The sequence below is a fragment of the Metarhizium robertsii genome (assembly GCF_000187425.2).
Source record: "Metarhizium robertsii ARSEF 23 chromosome Unknown MAA_Scf_5, whole genome shotgun sequence".
In the NCBI taxonomy this organism is placed as follows: Eukaryota; Fungi; Ascomycota; class Sordariomycetes; order Hypocreales; family Clavicipitaceae; genus Metarhizium; species Metarhizium robertsii.
Genome location: NW_011942193.1, coordinates 3,300,764 through 3,323,398, shown reverse-complemented (window position 1 = coordinate 3,323,398; position 22,635 = coordinate 3,300,764). Strand labels below are relative to the sequence as shown.

The 22,635-nt window shown below is 47.1% G+C and overlaps 8 protein-coding genes across 8 annotated transcripts in view; 3 read left to right on the top strand and 5 right to left on the bottom strand.

The window, feature by feature from the left end:
• The window catches only part of MAA_11267 (amidohydrolase family protein), a gene marked incomplete at both ends in the record, with an annotated part of 1,622 nt that extends 1,412 nt beyond the window's left edge, over positions 1–210 (bottom strand). Inside the window, one exon of the mRNA XM_011413247.1 lies at positions 7–210. Coding sequence (XP_011411549.1) covers positions 7–210 — 204 coding nt within the window. The remainder of the gene's footprint in view (positions 1–6) is intronic.
• Positions 211–1,603: 1,393 nt separating this feature from the next.
• On the bottom strand, positions 1,604–4,959 carry MAA_06785 (WD40 repeat-like-containing domain protein; the record flags this gene model as incomplete). Its single annotated transcript, XM_007824783.2, has 3 exons — positions 1,604–2,793; positions 2,842–2,909; positions 3,179–4,959. 3 exons carry the CDS (start codon positions 4,957–4,959, stop codon positions 1,604–1,606), a joined length of 3,039 nt encoding a protein of 1,012 aa, XP_007822974.2.
• A 1,507-nt stretch (positions 4,960–6,466) lies between these two features.
• On the top strand, positions 6,467–8,224 carry MAA_06784 (Lipase; the record flags this gene model as incomplete). Its single annotated transcript, XM_007824782.1, has 4 exons — positions 6,467–6,578; positions 6,627–6,807; positions 6,860–7,259; positions 7,322–8,224. The coding sequence occupies 4 exons, from the start codon at positions 6,467–6,469 to the stop codon at positions 8,222–8,224; spliced, it is 1,596 nt and encodes a 531-aa protein (XP_007822973.1).
• A 1,402-nt stretch (positions 8,225–9,626) lies between these two features.
• MAA_06783 (D-arabinono-1,4-lactone oxidase) lies at positions 9,627–10,016 on the bottom strand (the record flags this gene model as incomplete). The annotated part of the gene is made up of 1 exon (XM_007824781.2): positions 9,627–10,016. The coding sequence occupies one exon, from the start codon at positions 10,014–10,016 to the stop codon at positions 9,627–9,629; it is 390 nt and encodes a 129-aa protein (XP_007822972.2).
• Positions 10,017–12,592: 2,576 nt separating this feature from the next.
• On the top strand, positions 12,593–13,507 carry MAA_11266 (cis-Golgi transport protein particle complex subunit; the record flags this gene model as incomplete). The annotated part of the gene is made up of 2 exons (XM_011413246.1): positions 12,593–12,829; positions 12,884–13,507. 2 exons carry the CDS (start codon positions 12,593–12,595, stop codon positions 13,505–13,507), a joined length of 861 nt encoding a protein of 286 aa, XP_011411548.1.
• Positions 13,508–14,300: 793 nt separating this feature from the next.
• On the bottom strand, positions 14,301–15,094 carry MAA_11265 (Ubiquitin; the record flags this gene model as incomplete). Its single annotated transcript, XM_011413245.1, has 2 exons — positions 14,301–14,726; positions 14,873–15,094. 2 exons carry the CDS (start codon positions 15,092–15,094, stop codon positions 14,301–14,303), a joined length of 648 nt encoding a protein of 215 aa, XP_011411547.1.
• A 3,434-nt stretch (positions 15,095–18,528) lies between these two features.
• On the top strand, positions 18,529–19,845 carry MAA_06782 (uncharacterized protein; the record flags this gene model as incomplete). The annotated part of the gene is made up of 3 exons (XM_007824780.1): positions 18,529–18,783; positions 18,845–19,380; positions 19,449–19,845. The coding sequence occupies 3 exons, from the start codon at positions 18,529–18,531 to the stop codon at positions 19,843–19,845; spliced, it is 1,188 nt and encodes a 395-aa protein (XP_007822971.1).
• A 289-nt stretch (positions 19,846–20,134) lies between these two features.
• MAA_11264 (Ferric reductase, NAD binding protein) lies at positions 20,135–20,429 on the bottom strand (the record flags this gene model as incomplete). Its single annotated transcript, XM_011413244.1, has 2 exons — positions 20,135–20,258; positions 20,308–20,429. The coding sequence occupies 2 exons, from the start codon at positions 20,427–20,429 to the stop codon at positions 20,135–20,137; spliced, it is 246 nt and encodes an 81-aa protein (XP_011411546.1).
• Positions 20,430–22,635: the final 2,206 nt, after the last annotated feature.

The following is a 22,635-nucleotide window of genomic DNA, read 5'->3' as shown; positions in this document are numbered from 1 at the left end:
ACATACGCCAACATGTCTTTTGGACAGACGGCAAGCCAAGATGGCAAGTTGTCGTTCTCGTAAAATGGGTAGCTTCCTCGCTGTATGTTTTTTTGCAGCTGTTTGCTTTCGGGACGTTTGATTCAAGGCCCTGCCCAGGAGGCAAGTCGTGCATTTCGTCATGGTCCAATGATGAAGGTCCCATGCCCCAGGACAGATAATGGTAGCCATGACGAGCATCGCGCTGGCTTTCCGAAGCCTCCGAATTTACCTGCGTGCCGAAAAGACGGTCATTCTCGACTCGTCGACGACGCCGGAATAAAAAAAAGCCATTCTGCGGATTCCGCGGTGCCAGAATGAACACGGGCCGGCTGAAATGGGGCATCGCGGAGCTCAACTTGTAAACTGCTGTACTGGAACTCAGACTTACAGCCACAAGCTGGAAACGAGTCGTTCCATTTATACACGGCGGTATACGGTGTATGTATTAGTGAGAAAAACCCACGCCGTAAAGAGTCTTCCTTTGGCTTCAGTAACGATACTTGTATAAGCCGACGTCGAAGCAATCACAAGTTCTCAGTCACACCGGCCTCAATCCCCTCCATTAAATCCAACAACTCACCCCAGACCCTGGCACTGAGCGCCTCTCCCTCCTCGCCAAGCATTGTGCTCGGCCAAATCTCCTCCTCACGGTTGGACAGGAACTTGCCGTGCGTCTCGGGCGCAAACGCACCAGCCATCACAGTGCGCGACCCCATCTTGCTGCTCTCGCAACCGCAAGGTGAGAAGCAGCGTTGACATGGTGTGCACTGTTGTCGTGGTCTCGTGTCCATCGTGGAGCTCATGGTGCATGATTACAATGCCTGCATTGTTGAGCAGCACGTCGAGGCAAACTCCTCGCTTTGGAACGAGCATAAATCGAGCCTCCATACTTCCATCACACCGTGTCGCGGCGTCGCTCTCATTGTCTGCCTTGGCCGCGGCTCCTTTAGCTACGTTGCGACAGGCAATGATTACTTCTGTCGTGTTGAGACGGACACTGGCTGCTTCAGGCCGAAAAGTCCTGCGTATGCAAGCGCGTTAGATGGAAATGACGCCCTTCCGCTGTGAACATGTGATGAACTGAGTTGGGGGAGGGAAGGAAACGACTTGCCGGTGTTTGCGCCGGTGATGATAACCGGCACAATCCTCGTCAGGGTATGGCAGGGCCTTGAATTGCGCTGCGGGGTGCTGATGACTGACATTTTACGAGTTCGCGAGCCATGTTTGGCTGGAGCTGCGAATCGCGATGCTGGGCCACGATTTTTTTGTTGATGAAAATGGATGGTGCAGTGGCTGGCTGGGACACCAATTCCATATTAGCAAGCACATTAATAGTCTATATCGGGCCATATTTGATCATTTCAGAGCCGACTAACAATATATATACTACGGTGCTACGTGCTATTCAGGCAGATTAAAAACTGATGCAACTTGAATTATAGTCTCATCGACTCCATAATCTTCGCTTTATTGCAGTTTTTATTACTCAGAAATTAGCCCCAAGTTGGCCAATTTGTACTACCAAAATACTAGACTCTTTAATGTTCAAAGTAGACAGTGTGGATAGTCCTTGACTCCTGTCTCATGGCAGTTGAAAGAATGACACTAGACCAGACCTATGTCCAAGGACAAGAATGTTATTCCATCGCGCCGCACATGTGGCCCTGTAATCTGGTGGAAGACACAAAAGATTACGTCCATCTCGAGCTATCCAATCTTCAGTAATGGATATAACATCCGCTGAGCCTTCGGCCGCGGTAGTTTTGGCATTACATTTGGAAATTGGCTCGGGAAACTTGTCCCATCCCAATTTGCAGACGTCGAGCTGGCTGATCAGTTCTCTGCAAGTATTATCCGATGACCTCGTCCGATGGTCATCTCCACCCAAAGCCCACCTGACAAGATCATGATATTGGGCGGAAACAGGGCCGACGTAGATTTTAGATTCCAGCTTCCCGGCAGCTGATGCGGCATTGATAACGGCGGACAAACCTGCTTTTCGTAGATGAGTCTCGAACTTTGAAAGTAAAGGAGCCAGACCATCTGGCATGCGGGAGAGCAAATTGACCGTACGAGCCATATCCTCTTCTCGTCCGGCGTCGAGTAAGGACCGAAAGTTGTCTCGAAGAACTTCAGCGTGCTCGGCAATGAGAACTTGGATACAAGTCTGCCTCAACGGATCTGCAGTGTCATGATGGAGACAAGTCCGCACTAATTCGTCCTCTTCATCCAGGCGTAGCTCGGCCCTCCTCATATACTCGACAACGCCATTCTCCGCGAGATAGTGCTTGCTCTCCCCGCGGTAATACAGCTCCGTTGCTTCCAAGAACGATGTCTCGAAATAGTATCGATATGTCGTCAACGGGTCATCGTGGTCAATATGCAGCGAAACAAAGGATTCAACAACCCGCTTGATTATGCCATTCTCGATGATCTCGCCGTTTCGCTTCCTTTCAACCAACCCCAAGACAACCTCCATGATCTTCTCAGAAATACTGCCGATTACCACGCTCCTCCATTGGACAAGGTGGAGGGTGTAGACATCGTAGATTCCGGTGGTGCCTTCCTCAATCGCCGTTCCCACGAAACGCTCGAGAGACTGGAACATATGATTGATATACTTGGCGGCTTCGGTATAGCGGGGCCATTCTCGATTGTAGAAGGTGAGCAGCCCTTCACCAGTATGAGCCTTGGTTTCGTCAATAACTTGTTCGAGATAGTTCTTCAAGTAGTTTGCCAACTTTGCGTAGACATAGTCAGCGCCATTAAATACTAGAAACGGTTAGCTGAGCAATGTATAAATTATATCGGGACCCATACTTATGCGTATGGAGAGTGGTTTGTCCCCAGCGGACACATATTGAATTGCGCAGAGGTTGTGGACAGCACTGCAAAAAGTCAATAACGGGCAACTGATAGAGGCGCAGAGTGATGGAATGCTGACTCATAGATATCCATATACTATTGGTGGAAAGTTATTGTTATCCTTGAGTCTCAGAATTGTATTGTGAGAAGTAATACGCACTGTCACCATGTCTATGACCTCCTGCGCCTCCCGGTTGTAAATAAATTTTGAAATGGATGCTTGTATGTACCTCCACCTTGGGTGAGTTAGCCTTGACTTGCCTCGACATCCGCCCGTAGATGAGCAACTCACATCGAATCTTCGTCGCCTTGAATATATTGGGGAGGCGTTCTCGATGGGTTTCTCCTAGGCTCGCTTGAATTTCTAGATATAGGCTTCAAGCGATGCATCGTCTCCAAAACCGTACCGTCCAGTGAGAAAACAACGGCAAAGAAGTCATGTGTCCTTATGCTATTCACTTTGTTCAGGTCTAAAAGCGATACCGTGCCGTCGGTCAAAGTCGACGCGAGTACCTTGCCGTCCGGCGAGAAGGCGATGGCTCTGACCCAATCCTGGTTATGGGTCCTTTTATCGGCGTCACAACATCGTTCCCTTAAAATGCTCGAAGCGGAATCCTCGTAGATCGATGTTTTGTTATTCCTTTTCTCGACATCCCAGAGATACAGCGTCCCGTCGGTCGAAGCCGACGCGAGCAACTTCCCGTCTGTTGAAAAGGCAACAGCTCTTACCCAATTACGGTGGCCTTCAAGCGTCGTCAAGAGAACACTTCTATCAATGCTCCAACGCCGTACCCTCCAATCACTTGAACCTGAAGCAATCATCTTGCCATTAGGCGAGAAGGCGATGGACAAGACGTAACGGCTATGGTCCTCAGTTGTTCGTTCGTCTCTTATAATGTGGTTCCGGTATGCAAGTGTTTTTATGAGAGTGCCTTCATTAACATCCCAAAGCCGCACCCTCCAATCGCTTGAACCTGACGCAAGTATCTTGCCATCAGGCGAGAATGCGATAGACAGGATATAGCGGCTATGGTCGTCAATTGTCTGTTGGTCTTCTGTGGTGTGGTTCTGGTGTTCAAGTGTCTTTACACAAGTGCCTTCATCGACATTCCAGATCCGTACGGTCCAATCGCTAGAAGCTGACGCAAGCCACGTTCCGTCAGTAGAAAAGGCGACAGCGTTAACAGAGCCATCATGACCTTCGCGCATCTGTTCAGAACCCCCCATGATGCCGTCCCACATTCGTAGTGTCCGATCGCTCGAAGCTGCTACGAGTACATTACGATCAGCTAAGAAGGCAGTAGAATTGAACCAGCCACCGAGGCCCTCGAACTTCTGCATATTATCAGTGGTGATGTTCCACAACCGTAGTGTCCGATCGCTTGAAGCTGTTGCCAGTGTAATATTGTTTATGAAAGCCACAGAGTTGACCCAGCCGCCATGGAACTCTAGCATCCTTATTTGAGAGCCTGTATCTGCGTCCCAGAGTCTCACGGCCTTATCACTCGAGGCCGATGCAAGGAAATGACCGTCTGGCGCGAAGGAAACGGCAGTAACAGAACCATCGTGGTCCAGTGATGTCTTTATGGGGGTCCCCTCTGCGGTGTTCCAGATGCGGACTGTGCGATCAGATGAGCCTGATGCGAGCACTTTGCCGTTGCGCGAGGAGGCCAACGCATTCACTGAACCACTGTGAAACTTTAAAACCGTCTTGCAAATGCCGTGGTTAATGTCCCAGAGATTTATGGTCCAATCACTTGAAGCTGACGCGAGTGTACTGTTACTTAAGAAGACCACAGAGTTGACCCAGTCTCTGTGACGCTCGAGCGTCCTTATGTGATTGCCTTTATTAACACCCCAGACCCATACTTGACAATCGCTCGAAGCGGATGCGAGTGTATTACCGTCCGGAGAGAAGGCTATATCCAACACATAACCGCGGTGGCCCTGGAGCGTGCGTTTGTGAGCCCCTGTAACATCATCCCAGAGCCTTACAGTTCTGTCGCTTGAGGCAGATGCCAGTATTTTACGATTTGGCTGCAAGTTGAATTTCACTAACTGGTTTCGCGCCATGCGTCCCCCACCTTAGCACTGTCTGATATACACTAAACTGGCTGCCAATTTTGGCAACCACGCACTTAAAGAGCGATTCACAGCCGGATATGGGATATATTGTTTCTTCAGTGGCACAATTTGCACAGCTTATTCGAGCCACACGGTGTGGCAATTAATGGCTGAAGACACGTCTCTATCTACCCATGGACTGCTCGACACCAGCCTTGAATAAATCGGCCATACCGGGCCTTATTTGACGGACCAATTTGCTACATATATGGACATGTGGGTTCTCATGCCCTATTATTGGGAAGTAGCCGTGCAGTTGCGGACCACACCCACACATTGTCACAGTCACTCAAAATCGGGGGCTTGTGAGAGATGTGGAGATTCTTCGGCTGTTTAGCAGCGACTAAACGGTCTACATGGGAATTTCTTGACAAAGCTGGTCGCTTCCTAACAGGTACGGACCTCTACCTTCGGCCTCCAGCTTTGATGCCAATTCAAGTTAGACCCCAAGCGTCCAAGAACCAGTCTACCCGTGCCACGCGGGTCTGCCACCAACATTATGTCTCACTTTTTTGAGTTCAGCTCCAGGATCTAGACCAAAATTCCAAACCCGTGTGGCTCGAGTGTGACTTTTGTGGTAATGCAATTCATTCCAGTGCTATAGGCTCCCTGTGGCACCAAGCTCAGGCTATTCTATTGCTGGGTCTGGACTGCCTGACAAGCCGAGTATTGTCCATGGCCTCTGTGATTTAGCTTCATGGGCGGGGCCAGATTGCTCCTCTACGGCTGTGCATTGGGCGCATAAACTAACGGGCTACCCAAAATTAAGCTCGGAAGTTTCAATAACTACACACACTGTCTAAATTAAGCATTTGCTTTGAGCGTCACGACCTTATTGCCATCGCAACCTCGGACTATTTGCATTAACCTAATATCAAGTCATCTGTCCCCTCGTATAACACAAAGAATAAGCCATTTGCGCTAAATCATCATTATCGCATCACCGCCGTTTAATCGTACGCCGACTTTTATTCGTCTCGGATGAGACAACTTTTGGCGTTTTGTTCAGCTCGTCATTTCTGGAGGCGAACCTTTACGACTGACAAGCTTTCAAACGTATCGCAAAAGTACTGTACTGTATAAGCGATGTTTTGGACTAGAGTTTAAGCTTTCACGCCATCTGGCTAGGTTCGGGATGTCAATCGGCTCAACGTACCCGGAGGGGTTCTATTTGTTCCCAACACCTATATATCTGTGAAGTCTGGTACACCACTCTCCTCGTCTCTCGACTCAAAGAAGACGAGGCAAAAGCGATGGCACGTGAAGCTCTATCCAAAAACGCCTATATAAGGTTCCACGTGCTGCCCTCCCCAAGTCCTTGTTGTCTCTCTATATTTCTCTCCCTTACTTATGAATCAGCATAAATAAGTTCTTGGCAAACCAGCCTCTGCAATTCGTCCACTGTAGCCCTTCTCGCCATCCTTACTCTAGATAGACTGTTCGGCAGATCTTCATCATGGCCCAAATTCTCAATGACCCAGATGGGCTTGTTAATTTGCGGAACCTCGCCCAAGTGGTAGAGAGAACTGCACCCTCCCCCCCCGATAAGTCAATTCCGATTGTGTTCGGTAGGTGTTTACAAGGTGTCCTTGAACGCAAATAATAACGTAGTCAAGTTCCTGGATTCTCTGGTTGGGGCGCGCCATTATTGGGCGCGATCAACTACTTCGGCGGTGTAATTGACATGCCGAACCTTTTACTCGATGAGGGGTATACAGTCATTGTCGCTCCAGTTGCTCCAATCTCCACAAACTGGGAACGGGCTTGTGAGCTATACAGGCAGCTCACTTTCGGAAGGTGTCTGGTGTTTCATCTCAACTGTCCAACATTCGTATCTAACTGCCATCAGATTTAGCACCGTCAACCCAAATACACGTGTTATTAACGAGGTCTACGACGTGGACATTGATTACGGCACTTATTTTCCTGCGGGTCCTCACGCCCCAGACGACACTACACGCACTGGGCAAACCAAGACGACTGACAGAAGACGGGCAATCCTGTTTTCAAACTCACCCAACTTTCGCAGATGGAAGTGGGACCGGGAGCACAAGGTCCATTTTGTTTGCCACTCTCAAGGTGGAAATACGGTGCGCTACCTCATTGGTCTGATGGCCAATGGCGCCGGGGCTTTGCATTCCGAATACTTTAGCCAGGCAGGGAGAGACGACTGGACCGTATCCGTCACAACCATAGGGACACCTCACAGAGGAACGACTCTCATAAATGCCCTCCAAGGTTTTCTTTCCGTATTTATTCAAGCCCTCGGTTCCTGTAATCGTCAAGCTTCAAAAAAACTAACGAAACGTAGCGATCAAGACTTCGGGCGGTCGGCCTAGTCGCAAGATTCTTCGCTACCGCATCCTTCTATCCTCCAGGGAGGAGGGCTTATGATCTTCAGCTTGACCACTGGGGAATCCGCAGAAATGCAGGAGAAACGTTCCAGCAGATGCTCGTCCGTATGGAAGCCGACAACGGCCCGGTGTGGAAATGGCTAAATTCCGACAACAACGGTCTTTACGACAACAGCATCGAAGGCGTTCACGATCTCTCCCAGAGGGTACCAAACACGTCAGAAAATATCTTCTACTTCAGCCTATCCTTCCATGCAACAGAACCTTTCCCCGAGGCTTGGCCTCCTTGGGGTAGGGACGCAATTGACTCCTTTCCCACCAGCATAGAGAATTTTGTGCGGCGCGTGATAGGACCCATCCCAATCCTCGGGTGGTTAATGGAAATAATAATCAACGCATTCACTGACATTGGATGGGTAATACTCATTGTCATGACCAATTTTCGCTCTTTCGTGGAGTGGGTTACTGAAGCAGTCATGACCAGGCTTCTCCGGGAACTAGGCTACGATCTTGTGCTTCCGAAGCCAGGAAGATACATTCCGCGGAACGACGTCATGCCCATATTGGTACTGAGCGTCTACGCAATGGGAAGCCAGGAGCTATCACAGCAGCAAAGGAACATCCTGGGGCCTAATCTGGAAGACTGGTACCAAAATGACGGCGTGGTTAACACCGCATCCATGAGCGGTCCAGAAAACGCTGTTTCAGCCATCAGCTCCCTACCGGATTTCAACTTTAATACCGACGGAAAGCGAGGAACATACTGGCACTTCGGCGTCAATAATCGAATGGACCATGCGGATGAGATTGGGGTTTTCATCGAGCAAGACACGGTGAGTGTCCGGAATTCCTGCTACTAGTTGGCTTCACTAACTTGGAAGCAGGCGCAGCTCACACAAGATATGTATCTTAATATCGCGAAGCTGATATCACATCTGCCAATTAATTAGGCTCGCGCTCTCCCTCTATTGTTATTAGGAAATTCGTCGGGATAGGGTTAGGCAGTGGACGTCGTTGGCTCGAATCAACCGTCGGACCCCTTGTCGTGTTGCGTATTAGGAAATCTATCATCAGCCTCGTGTGATGTGACGAGATGTTGTCACGAGATGTGATGTAAACAGAAGCATTCCTGCTCGGAGCTTGCTACCTTGATGGGTACGCATAGATGAAATGTCCCCGAGCGTGAACATCAGTGAATTCAAACGCCCCGCCGTTGCCTGAGCCTGCCCCTGCCTAGCCGTGCCTCGACAGCGAATTCTAGCAGTGGTAACGTGGGCCGGAACCGGGTTACGTTCCTGTTGCCGGCCCGTCTGCTGGCTCTAAGAGGGCCAGGACCCCGGATGAATTCGAGCTTAAAACAGATATAACACAATAGGATAAGAAAGAAATAAACAAGCTCAAAACGTGGCTTTTAATAAAGGTTTTTAAGCTTAATAATAGCAATACTCTTCCAGCTTATTAGCTATAGTAATCTAAACAGCTTATAACCCAGCGGATAGCATAAATAGGATTGGATATAGCGTTAATTCCTGTAATATCTAGTAATTATAAAAGGGTTTTTTCTTAGTATAAGCTAATAATTATAGGATAAAAAAATCGTTTTAAAGCAGATATTATTAAGGCTATATAGTGTCTACAAATATAGCTTATTATAAAGAAAAAGGCTTTAGGCTCTTAGAAAGGGAGGGGCAATTAAAAAACGCTACTTAAGTTGTATAATATCTCTGAATAGCTTCGTTTCTCAGCGAAATTTTCTCTGACTAAGCAGGCCTTCCCCAGCCTGAAGAAAATTACAACCTTGCCTAGGCCTGCCTGTACAAAATCACAATCTTGCCTGGGCCTGCCTGGAAAAAATTACAACCTAGCCTAAGCTTGCCTGTACAAGGGTTTTTTTGTGTGAGCCCGCCTTAGCCTTGCCTGGAGTTAAGAAGTTGCCTGCCTTGACATGACCCTAGGCTGAGGCGAGGCGGGGCGTTTGAATACACTGGTGAACATGTGGGATATACGTCCCAGAAAGCTACTCTGAATAGAAGGAACAAACAAAAGTGAACTGATGCAGCGCTTTACCACCTTTCTTTGTCATCTTACTTTCTTGGCATATAATTATTAAAAAAGTAAGCATAATTTAAACACAGATTTACTTAACACAATCGTATTTTCATGGCACTCGTAGGGCAGGTTTAGATGGCCGGCAATGGATGACAAGACCTTCAATTTACACACACTATTATCCTCTCCTTGCCTCGTTGGCCTTCAAGCACCTCAAAGATAATTGGCGAACATGGTCTTGAAGTAGTCATTGAGGAACAGCCCCTTTGGGTCGAGCTGCTGGCGTATCGCAAGGAACTGCCGGATGCTCTCCTGATCCTCGGTCTGCGCAAAATGGCTGCTCGCCCCGTCGCGCGTTTTGTTGATATGAGGGATGCCGCCGTGACGCACTGCAAGCTCGTTAAAGGCGAGGCGAAACTCCTTCCACTTGGGTTCCTTCGGGTCAGGGTACTCAGGGTCAATTGCCATCATGTTGGCGCTCCGCGATCTTGATAGCAACGACTCCTGATCCTGCTTGATAAAGTAGACCAGTGCAGGCAACGCTAACGTGAAGTCATGCTGCCGCCGAAACCGGTCGCTCAGCTGTAAAAATGCCCGAATCATGTCACACCATTTTTCCTCGGGGAACACCCAGTCATAGAATTCAAACTTTGGATCATCTGCGGCGTACAAGACTCCACGATCGCACGGATCGATGATGTAGCGACTGTGGCGGATGTGACAAGGGCTCGGAAAGAGGGCTTGGAGCAAAAAAGGGCCCAATTTAATAATAATCTCGAAGGGTCTGTAAGGTCTTGAGTTGCTACGAGAAAGGAAGAGAAGGGTAACCGCCTTATATACATAAAAGGAACGCCCAGGCCTAGGATTCTTGCCCAGGCACGTGTTCTAGCTGTGTCACTAATAAGTCTTGTATCGGCGAAGCCCCTTTGTTAGGCTTCACGATCTGTTGGGCCTTTTCCGTGTAACATGGAATGAGAAGCAAGTATGAAAAAGTGTTTACCTGGCAAAAGGCGGGATCGCCGTCATCAACAAATCTCGGCATGTTCTGACTTTTGGGCAGTCTTGCGGCGGATGCAGCCATGGCCAAAGCGAGTACGGCAAGAACAGAGCGCATCGTGACCAGCTGTGGCTTTTGAGTCTATACAAGGGCAAGGTTCGTGTGTTATTGCGAAGCTTGGTTTAGTTGAGTGGTTTGTGGAGGGTAGAATGGCAACGAATTTATGAATTCCCCCCTATTTACAAATTACCACCCACGCTATCTTATACAAGAGCCGGATAGCATTGCAAGTTAAAAAATGCTGTTTATTCTGGAAAAGCACCTTGACAGTGTACATTTATGTTTTTGTTCTCCTTTCGCCGTAAAGGGTGTATATCTTGCGATTTAGCTTCTTGTGCTGCCTTCTTGCGTTATAATATATTTTAATTGTTGGAAGTAATATACTTTACGTGCTATATAAGCTTTTTATATAAATAAGTATATATTATATAAGTTTAATAATTTAAAATAATAATTTATTTTATATGCTTTTTTTCTTAATATTATTTTTTTCTCCTGGTATTAGGGAAAGCCAGTTATTGTCTTGCAAGTTGCAGCTGTAAATACTAAATGTACTTGTTGTAACAAGGGATATATTGTGATAATTGTCGGCCTATAATATGGCGTTATTTGGTCGGACTAATTATGCCCGGTCTATAATCACCCTAATTAGTTAGATTAAAGTTATCCTATTTCGGCGCCGCGAGTTGTACACGTGAGCGGCCTGTAAAAGAGGTTACCGCGGCAACAACACCGACTATAAAGGCCACGATGCCCGCGTGTACGCAGTCAATAGGCTCCTTTTCCTTAAAAGAAAAAAATCTTGCCTATCAATTTGAACCCTGTTACTAGTAACGCCCTAATTCCCTTGTGAGACCAACAGGATAAAAGCTTAGAGTAAATACTTAATTTATCTAATAATAGTTTTTAGTATTAAAAGTTCTTAGTTTTTTTAAGGCCTTAAAAAAACTAAAAAAATCTATTTATATAAAAAGTCAGTGAGGGTCTTCTGCCCTAATCCCGTGACCGTAGCCCTTGTGTAACCATTCCGTGTGACATCGTGGCCATGCAGGCTTGTTACATGGAAAAGACCCAACAGAGGGGCTTCGCCGACAAAGGACCTGTTGGTCACACAGATTAAACGCGTGCCCGGGCAAGAGCCCCTGGCATAGACGTCCCCCTTTTATAGATATATGGTGGCTACCTGTCTCTCTCTTCCTCTTGGAAAACCAAGGACTTTTAGCACCATATCGAGGTTATCTCTGAAATTGAGTCTTTTACTCCAAGCTCACTATCGTACCCTTGTCACGAGGTGTTACATCGACGGAAATGGCCCTGTTACACACGGGATACGGTCACGAGACCTAGGGCAAAATCCCTCAAAGACGTCTTGTATTTATAGAGGCCTTTGGTCCCTCAAGGCCTCGGGGAAAACCAAGGACCTTTGATACCAAAGACTGTTATTCAATGAATTGAGCCAAATTTCTCCAAGCCATCTAATCGAGCCCTTGTCACACTCAACTAGTACACGCGGAGCTCGACCTGGAATATGGACGTGTCTCCAGGCCATTACAAACGAGGCACACCTTTAGACAAGGACGGCCAGGAGGTTAAGAAGACGACCCGCGGCTGGATTTACACCTGCTCTGAGCTAGACTTTCTCCGGACGGTACCGTATCATTATAATGCCTGGTCAAACTCTGTTCTTGAGCGGTATTTTTTCCATCCGTGCGTCATCTCTCTCCTTTACAAAGGCCTCGGCTCACATTTCAGCAGATTTTACAGCCATCTGGCTCTCCATGTACCCCGTACGGTGCCTCCAGCTTTGCTGAGTGTCCTCGGCCTGGTCTGTTCATGTATTGCAGCTGCCACTACCATATGGCATACCTCGACTCCGTCTGGCCTGGTACCCTCATGGGTCTTTTACTTGGATGCCGCATGCGTAATGTATTGCATTCCGAAGCTCAGTATTGCTCATCAGCGTCTCTAACCACATGTATCAAGGTTGTACCACGCTTTCGATGCCTTGGACGGCAAACAATCATACAGGACCCAAAATTCCGAGATTGAGGAATGCTACGACCATGGATGCGATTCCATCACCAGTGTGCTCCAGACGATAGTTTTGCTAACTGCCCTCAACATGACGAGCCGCGCAACAGAACAACTATCCCTGGTCATGATATTATTGCAGATTGCATTCTTTATGAAACACTACGAAGCCAGCGTCACGCATACTGTGGTTTTTTTAGACATTGATGTGACCGAGGTGCAGTGCATCGTGGCAACATTGCTCCTCCTCACCGGCATGTACGGGCAGGGGTTTTGGTCCGAGACTGCTGAATGGGCTCCTGGCCTCCATGTATATCGAGCATCACTCGTTCGTACTCGCAATAACCCCCATGTTTTACCACACATGCACTAACTTGTCTAGCCGGTTGGCATTGCTGTTGCCGGCTTCTCCGCAAGCATACTTCACTCCATGCTCGTCGTGTTTTGCGGCTACAAAACCCGACTGGAACAGGTTGGCATCGCGATTCCAAGGCGGCCCTACTCGTATAAACCGTTGGTCCAGGCCGCAATAACGACATGCTGTGCAATTTTTGCTCACGTTTTCGGTGCGGCAAAGCTAGACGTGACGCTCTTTGTGCTTGCGTACGGATTGGCCTTTGCCAAGATCAGCATAAAGCTCAATGTTCTCAGCAAGGCACGAGCTGATGTCCCATGCATCGATACCGCTTTGGTCTTGACCATGTCGTTGACTCTTTTCTATGTGCTCGCCTTGGGCAGGGCGTCCCGCACAACGGCAACATGCTTGATTGCGTGTATTGTCGTGGTGAGCGTGGTCGACATTTTGGTGTTTTCAGTTCTGGCAACGTGGGACTTTGAAGAGGCGAGGGGGATCAGGGCATTCAAAATTTGTCATGGTGGCAAATATATCAAGCCGCCCTGCGATGGCTTCTACATCACATCGTCAAACCTGGACGATATGAGACAACAATGGCTAGAGCTCAAAGAGAGGGAGCCCGACCTCCTTCAAGCCTTGTACTGTCAGTAGGACGACGCCGGGCCTGCCTGCGCTATTGTGACGAGGGCTTGTGTTTAAGATATTTCTGGGCACGAATATACTCAGATCTTGCATGGCCCTTGAAGAATTCGGCGCGAGCCGCTCGGCCAGCAAGCCACTTGGCTTTGGATCCCGCACCTCCTGGTAGGTTGCCGTTCTCAGGCCGGTGCTTTCCGACCTCTAAGCCGCCTGTGTAACGGGCTGCTCCTCGTGTAGGCAGAATCTGGTGATTAGGACGGGCCGGTGAGTCAGGTCCGTGTTCCGCCTGGGAGAGGAGGTCTGTGGCAACAATGAAGGGATCTGCTATCTCGTCGTCGACAAAGGCGTTGCCGGGCCCAGCAATAGAGTCGACCCTCTCGACCGTCTGCGTATACCTCCCATCATGTAGATTTCGTCGGCGCCGGCGAAATGAAGCGCAGCCACGGTCGTGCTTGGAATACAGCCCCCAATCGGCGGCACGAGTACATGCAATCACAGCCGAACACCAGCGACTTTACCTTGTTGCCCCGTGATATATTTTACGCGCTATGTGGGCTCTGTTATGTGAATAAAACAGATTGCAGTCGCAGAATCCCTCGTAGGGCTTAAATTTGACCTGATATTGTTTACTAGGTACCCGGTTCACAAAGAGATCCAGCGCAATGCGCTTACTCATATTTTCAAGATGAACTTTAGAATTAAAAATGTCAAACTCTCAAGATGAAACGCGAATGCCATCTTCAGACCAACCTGTATTCAACGAACCCACCACAACTATCACCACTCATGCCCAGCATGCAAAATTCTACTTCTCAAACGTTGCCGACATGGTCGTCTTTCCGGCCGCGTTAATACCAGGGGTCTTGTCCGTGCCCAGAAACCGGCCCTTGAACCACCAGATGAGCCAGCTAAAGACCTTCATGTTACCCATCTGGCCGGTTGCCTTGCTCTTGCCGAGCGGAATGCCATACATGGTCTTGCTGTTGACTTTGTACTCGGGCAAGCTCCCGCCCTTAAAGTATGCCCGAAGGACCTTGGTGAGATGCCCCGCCTGGGCATCAGCCGCGAGAGTTCTATTATCCTCGAGATTTTTCGCATCGCCAACAGCAAAAATGTTCTTGTAGCCGTCTGCCCGAAGGAAGGACATCTGCCCGATATATCCGTTCTTATCGAGCATGCCCTTCGGCACAAATAAAGTATTGGGCGTCATGCCAGTAGTCGGCAGGTAAGCCTGCGCATAAGCGTCTCGGTGGTGTCGTCGGCATGCCGCAGTTCAAGAATGGTGTCTCTGTCCCTGGTCGTCGCCTTTGTCACGGCCGTCTTGGGCACGAGCTTGCCCATTATCCTCTCCAGCTCAACCTTGGTCTGCCTGCTTACACTCTCCATGACGGCCGGCGAGAACGGCAGCTCATTGTTGTAAATAAAGTAAACCTCCTTCTTGCCCTTCCTGCCATACTGATAGCTAATCTCGCCTGCTGTCTCGGCTCCAGTCAAGCCGCCCCCGGCAACGACAATCGTCTCGACACGCGCGACCCGCCTCTGCAGCGTGTGGATGCGATCAAAGGTGTTGTCGGCTGTGCAGACCAGCGTCCAGGGCATGTCGTCATTTGCGGACGACCCGGTAGCAATGAAGAGCGTTGTCGTACGGAACGGCTGCTTGTCCCATCCTTCAGCGCAACTGTTACGACGCTTCCCTCTGGACCCAGACCCCTGGCACTGCCTAGCACAAACTCAAACTTCTCCTGGGGGGCTCTTTGAAGGTCGGTTCCAGGGGGTAGATGATCTTCTCGTCGGGCATTTCATCGGGAACAACGACTCGCGGCATGGCAATCGGCCAGTGAAAGTGTGTGGTTGGGGCGACCACAACCATTCTGTAGTTTTTGCTTTTCGGTACTGTGGTGCGCCGGCGAGGCTAAGGCCTAGGACGATGATTGTCTTCATTTTTTCACCGTCTTGTTCAAGTCGGTGTAGTGCTCAGCAGGTGTTGCTGATGTGATGCACGCTGCGAGATTGTTACACGGCAAAGGCCCAACAGATTGTGAAGCCTAATAAAGGGGCTTCGCTGATACAGGACTTATTAGTTACATAGCTAAAATATATACCTAGGTAAGAACCTTAGGCTTAGGCGTTCCTTTTATATATATAAGGTAATTATTCTTTTTTTATAGTAATTTAAGACCTTTAATATCTTATAAGATTATTATTAAATTAAGCCCTTTTTTTCTCTAAGCCTTTATATTAAACCCTTGTCACAGAGATGGCCTACGTAGAAGATGTTAGACAAGACCTGACTGATGAGAAACGACAGCTATTAATATATATATATAACTTCTGCATCTCAGAAATTTACCCGGAATTATTGAATAATTATTAATTGCTTGATCTAAGATACATTAATTGATTCCACTTCCCGCGCGTACCTCCGATCCAAATAGCCAATAATTCGACGTTGGTATCCAAATCAGGAAATAGGGTCGGGGCCACCGGCTACCGTGCGGCGGAGAAGGACCAGTACATAACTCTCCACTTTAATCTCTGCAACACCAATCACAAGGATTAACGCCGAGTCCGATCATCTCGGCGGTGCGCTGGGATTGGCAGCGCGTACGGAGTAGACGTGATGGATATAATCTAACTTGGCCCTGGCAAGTTTAGCCATGAGTAACCTCTTTACTTCTACTACCTTTAATGGAATCTCCTTTGCGTTGCCATGTGGCTGTGGTGGTTGGGCAGGATAACTAAGTGAACAGCTTACCCTATAAAGCAGCAGAACCAGGTCGCACAGCCTTGATGTTCTACACGAATAAAATAAGACCGGCCGTGGGTCCACGGTTGGTCAGGATGAGATGGTGCATCTACATGTCTCCTTTATCTTCCACCCTGCCGACCTTGATCATGACCTAAATAACAGCTTGAGGGCGAGCTAGAAAAGGAGGAAGCTTGTGCTACACGGAAATAGCCTGAGACACGAGGGCTATAGTCACGAGACTTAAGGTAAAGTCCCTTACTAACTTCTTATATTTAAAGACCCCTTTAGTGAATAAGGTCTTAAAGAAAACCAAGGACCTTTAATACCAAAGACTGTTATTAGATGAATTGAGTTATACTACTTTAAGCCTTTAGCCCTTATCACACCCAGCTCCAGTCCCAGATAACCTCGACGCCGGCAACGTGGCCGTCAAACGTCGAGCGCGGCGACGATAGTGGGCCAGTTTCCTGCCTGTTTATGCTGGTAGATGCGTAATGGTTTCTTGTTTCCTCTCCTTCTCTCGATGAAGCCGGTTGTGCAACACTAACATGACGAATAACTTGCGTGCTAAAGGGCAAGGGAATTGTGCTGGGCACGCGATACTTGCCCGGTGGGAAGGAAACAATGCGAAAGGCCTGGACAATCTAGAAGCTTTCGCGTTGCGAAGAGATTGATGCTCGGGCATTGCTCGGGCATTGGTTTACCTTGTAGCTTGGGTCGTCATCCTACGGCACCGTGCCCTTGCGGCTACCTTTGTAGGATAGCAGTAGTAAGTTTGCTGACCATTTTGGAATTTAGAGGAGAAGCGTAAGACTCTAAAATGTAACCATTGTTACGACCCAGTCAAGATAAGTAAACTACGTGACAATAACGCCTTATAAAAGGCCAAATCTGATAACAAAAGAAGAGTTACTTGGCCGATCAAAAAATACAAGACGTGACATTAATACTGCTAATTCACCACCCAAGACGCCATTTCAAATCCGTTAGCAGTCAGATCCATCCAACCTCACATCTACGGTCATATAGGCAGTGTTTTCTTTCTTCTAGTGTACTAGTATAATTGCGATGTACTAGTAGAAAATATCCTCGGTGGGTGGGATTACTGTTAACCCTTGTTAATATAGACGAGAAGTGCCAAAACTCCAAAACTCTATTCGCGGCTAATAGCATCTATAGTAATTTCGCTTCTCATACTTCAACTACAACTTGCCCTAGTCTTTATACCCTGCTACATGTGTACCGGTACAGGCAGAGGCGGGAATACTTACTCCTACAACCATCGTAAGCCACCCATGCGACCCGTAACGCTTCGAAAATTAACCCGCTGCCCTGCCGCGTTATGCCGTTGGGTGGCTCACGCAGCCGGCCTGACCTGCGACCTACGTACAGCCTATAGGCTGGGTCGTAAGTACATGACATGCCATCCTGCCACAGGTTGGCGAAGCCCACTTTTGAGAATTTAGATAACTCGACTCATGGTCAGGTCAGGTCAGGTCAATAACTAGGCGAGCAACAATCAGGCGGTATGCATGCTGAGACGCGTAATTTCGACCCGCTATGGTAATGGGTGGATATAAGTGGTTTGGTGTCGTGTTGTATGTTATTGATGTATTAATCAGCAAGTAGTAGTTTCAGGTGCTGTTTGGTACCGGATTTATGCGATGCGCCTTGGGTCCGATTCCCGGTCAATTCCCGCATAATACATATTGACTTGACATGTCCTAAGCCCATAACCCGCTTCTCAGGTGGCCCACGCCTGACTCGTAAGCGCCTTACTATAACTACCTAGGTAGATTTATCTATGTATTTATTGTATGCTAGTTCTAGATAGCACTTGATGCTATGCTACTAGAACTGCTGCTCCGAATTGTCTTGCAGAGAGAAGTTGTACTATATTGCTAGCAAATCCAGCTAGTCGCCCAGTTACACTTGAACATATTATATAGAGCTCAATTGATAATGATATTTATTTTCCAGTACCCGTTAGCGATTAAGTGGACTAGCCACTTTATATTCGGTTGTTTTGTCCGCTAATTAATTATTTATGCAACCCACATCTCCACCTACTATCCCAACCTAATAGCAGACCTGATATTTACGTGGCTAGGTATCACGGAGTCAACTCACTTCTAGACCGAAAGCTTGTAGTAAGAAAGGAATAATATAAATATTACATCTATTGGCCCTCCGAAAATGCAAATATCAGCAAACAATCCTACATATATTGAATTGGCTAAACCTACATAAAATCGCAGCCAAGTCCGCTACTCGTCAAAGCATCATGCTTTATCACTTGACTGTAGCTTCGTTGTCGCTCCTAGCAAGGGCTTCCCTTGCGACGACGATTCCTACCAATGCCTTGACACCTGCACTGGGTAAGGAATTTGTTGACTTGAGTCAGCCGTCGGAGGAGCTGCTCTCGATACACCAGCAGCTAAACAGGGAGAAATTTTCGCCTCGCTCTGAATTTCCACTCACTGTCGATGTGTACCTGAATATTATTACAAGTACAAATGAGCGTCAAAACGCTGTGAAGGTAAGTTGGTATATACTAGCCAGATGTCGGTAACTTTCTCAAATTTAACATGTACGATTAGGATACAACCATTACCTGGATGTTGAACACGCTGAATGATGCGTACAAGCCTGGCCAGATCGCGTTCCAGCTTCAAGATACGGCTCGCATTATCAACTCAACGTGGGCCGCTAATGAAGATGACGAGAATATGCGGAGCATCCTTCATAAAGGTGATAAGAGCACACTCAACCTATACTTGGTAGAGTCTCTTATAGACTACATTGGAGGAGGCAATCGTGACACCATAATCATCGGAAGTACTACTTCCCCGGATGAGTTGCGATTCAAGAACAGGCTAAGCCAAGACGGCGTACTACTTAACATCGGCACACTCCCTGGAGGCAGTTTTTCAGATAAGACCACGACTTTGATTCATGAAGTTGGCCATTGGTTTGGCCTCCTGCACACATTTGAGGGTGGCTGCGCGGGAGGTGACGGCGTAGACGATACTCCTGCCCAGGCAAACCCGTCTTATGATTGTAATAAGCCGCGCAACAGCTGCCCTAACGATCCTGACATGGATCCTATCAAGAATTTCATGGATTACGGGTCCGAGTAAGTACCCTGCTAAGAATGTCTATTTGTTCCTGTATCCGGCTTATTACTAACCACCGGGATAATAGTAACTGCCGCTCCGAGTTCACCCCTGGCCAGATGAAACGTATTAAAGAAATGTGGAACAAGTTCCGCGATCCTGCGGTAACACTGGTCCTGGAAGAGGATTTCTTGTACCAGATTCGGCGAATTTTCAATCGCATTCGTTACCTTCCTAGCCTTCAGCTTGCTTTTACAGACGACGCGACTCTCAAATGGCAGCTACTCACTCAGCTGCTAGCTGCTCAGAAGGATCTCACTGAAAATATTGGCAAGCCAGATTTCGGAACACGTGTTAAGCAGCATTTTGCTGGATTTCGCGCGATCCGAAATGTCGAGTTTTCTATGGATAAGGATGAAACTCTGAAACTCGAGTTGCCTTTGCAATTTAAAGAAGCGGAAGAAGGCTTGCTTAAGATGGCTTAGTGGGCTGGTATAAAAGTAATACCGGACTCAACTCTTCGTATTAGTACGGGCTATACTAGTGCCATGTAAACTTCGCCTAGACCGCTAAAGAGCAGCCTATATACGAATACAAGTCAAGCCTTGAGCTTTCTCTCCCTATATTGTCCTTTCCTTCTTAGCTTTAAAGAGACATAAAATGTAGCTATATATCAAACAGATGTAACGGCCAGGGTTGCCGGGAGATGAACTCACTTGACCCCTACTTTAAAAGCTCAGATAGTTGCAGCTCGTAGCAGTCCACCACCATCTTCTAGCCTGCTGGTGCCTCTTCCCACACATTGGCAGCAGAGGAGATGACGTCAAAGTGCGACATTGACCACGGGTGAACGGCAGACACGTAGTCGTGAACAGTGACATACTCCTTGGCAGAGGCACTGACACACCATAGGCCGCGGTGCTTGCGGTCGCTGCTCATTGCAACACTCGAGCAGATGGCCGGGGTCGTCTTCATCGTCCGAGGGGCCAAAACCACAGCCTTCATCGCCGGGCTGGGCGTGTTCATGCGGCTCCTCCCACAGGTCGCCCCAGTTGTCCCTGTCGGACATTTTGACGGTGATTCTCGGCTGTGGAGGGTCGCAAATGGGCTCCTCGGAGACGGCGTGCCATGCACTCCTAGATGCCTGTTGCCGAGAGTAGGCCTATTGGGAGCCTGGGAATTCTCCAAAGCTGAAATGGGCAATGTCCGTGGCCCCGGGGGAGTCCATTTAAAGCGCCTGCCACCATTGGAGGCATGGAGGGAAGACATGGGAGTAATTTTTCCTGTTGCCTCTCCCCTTGCAAACAACAAGTCTGTTACTTCTCGCCCCTTGTTTAGGTCATCGTGCCATCGTCTACTTGCAAAATATTATACTCTGTAAGTGGCATGTTTTAATCTTTCTTGTGCTGATATAATTAGAGTTTTAAACAGGATTACACATGTAAAGTCTCCACATTCCTGCCACTGAGCACAGAGATGGACATGTTACGACTCTATTATGTCGAATGCCCGGTGCTTCGACTCGATTCGACAACCTAGCATTTGACTCGAGTGCGGCAGCATGTGACTTGTATTGAAACTGGGGCTTGGTATATAATTTGATAGCGAATCACGCGCCCGCTATTTGAGTTGGTATTAAGGTTTCATGAAATTCAGCTTAAACTTCAAGTAAACTTAATTATTAAAAAGTTATTAATGCCTGTTTAAATAGAGGCCGCATGCGATCGTGATTGGTATGTTTGTCGGCCAGCAGCACTTTATCAAGCTTTTTCTTTACAAGCTTCCGCAAGTACGTCATGGAGCAGGAAACGTTCATGGTAAAGCATGCTTCTTCTCGGTAGTCGCTCGCGTTATGTGGCTGCATTTCTTTTCCCGACATTCCTGTAAAAATGCCATGAACCCTAATATAATATTCTAATTTGTGGCAACTGACAGTAAATTAATAACAAGGTTTTCTGCTATATACTATTGCATTTTCACAGCTTTTAATTGACTCGCCTAGCATAAGTAACTACGCATTTTGTGTGGCTGAGTATATATTAAATGTTTTAACCTCCTAGTACTTATTTCCTGAGATATTATTTTCCTGCGTAGTACACTTGAAAGTTAATTTATTTCTAATAATTATACTATTCTCAGGAGTAAATAAAGTAGAGATTTCTTAGTAATACTTATAGCTGGAATATAATAACTTTTAGAAAGCCTCTAGAAATTTACTTTTAATACTTAAAACCTATAAGCTATAAAATTTTTTATATTAAGTTAGAATTCTTCAACTCTAACGCTATAAAGCTTCCAGCTACTTGTCTTGTTATCCGCTCTCTAGAAGGAGAGACTCCCGAAACTAGCCTTAGAAATTAACCAGTAAAAACAAGAAACTTGCTATACAATTTAACTTTATATAACTTACTTTAAATCTTAGGAGACTTGTACTTTTTCTTTAGTATAAAATTATCCTAATAGTAAAATACTCCTACTAGTCTGTTATAAGATTTATCTGAAACGAGTTTACACTATATATATTTACGTTATTAACAAGTATAAAAGAGCGATAACCCCTACCCCCTTACAAGCTAGTATAAATAGCTAGCTATACTAAACTACTATTTAATTAATATCCTACCTTACCGTTATATTAAGGCTAATAGTAAAATATTAAGTATACAATATGCACTTTTCTATAATTTGGCTCCTCGCAATTCTCTTAGCAGTTAATGCTCAGAAGATTATAGTTAGTCCTAAAATTTTATTTTATATATTATTATTACAGTAATGCTAATTCCTGTTTCAGGGCCGTCTTTGTGTGGATTTATCATGCAATTTTTGTCCGCTCCCTTTAAGACAAGGGCAATGCGCTAAGCTCGATGGCTTCCGGTATGTTGTTCTCCTTGCTCGTCCGTATCGTAGGCGTCGCAATTAACTAGTATGGAATTAGATACATCCGGACTAGTGAGATGATAGGTTACCTCTATCCGTAAGTGCTATTAAGGACCTCTTTAGCTGCTACTATTCTCTAAAGAAATGAATCTCTAGTTAGTCAGACGAGTGCACAGGTGTGCAGACTCACGGAGTTCTCTATCGGGATGTCAACCGATCAGTCGTCAAGGTACATTCCGTTCTATGAAAGGTACCGGCAAGTAAGTCGGCAGGGCTGTCGGCAGCGTCGTGTTAGACGCAGTAGCGGAGAGAGCGCTCTTGGTTATTATATATTACACGGAAAAAGCCTAATAAATTATAAAGGCTAATAAAAAAGCTTTATACTAATATAAAACTTA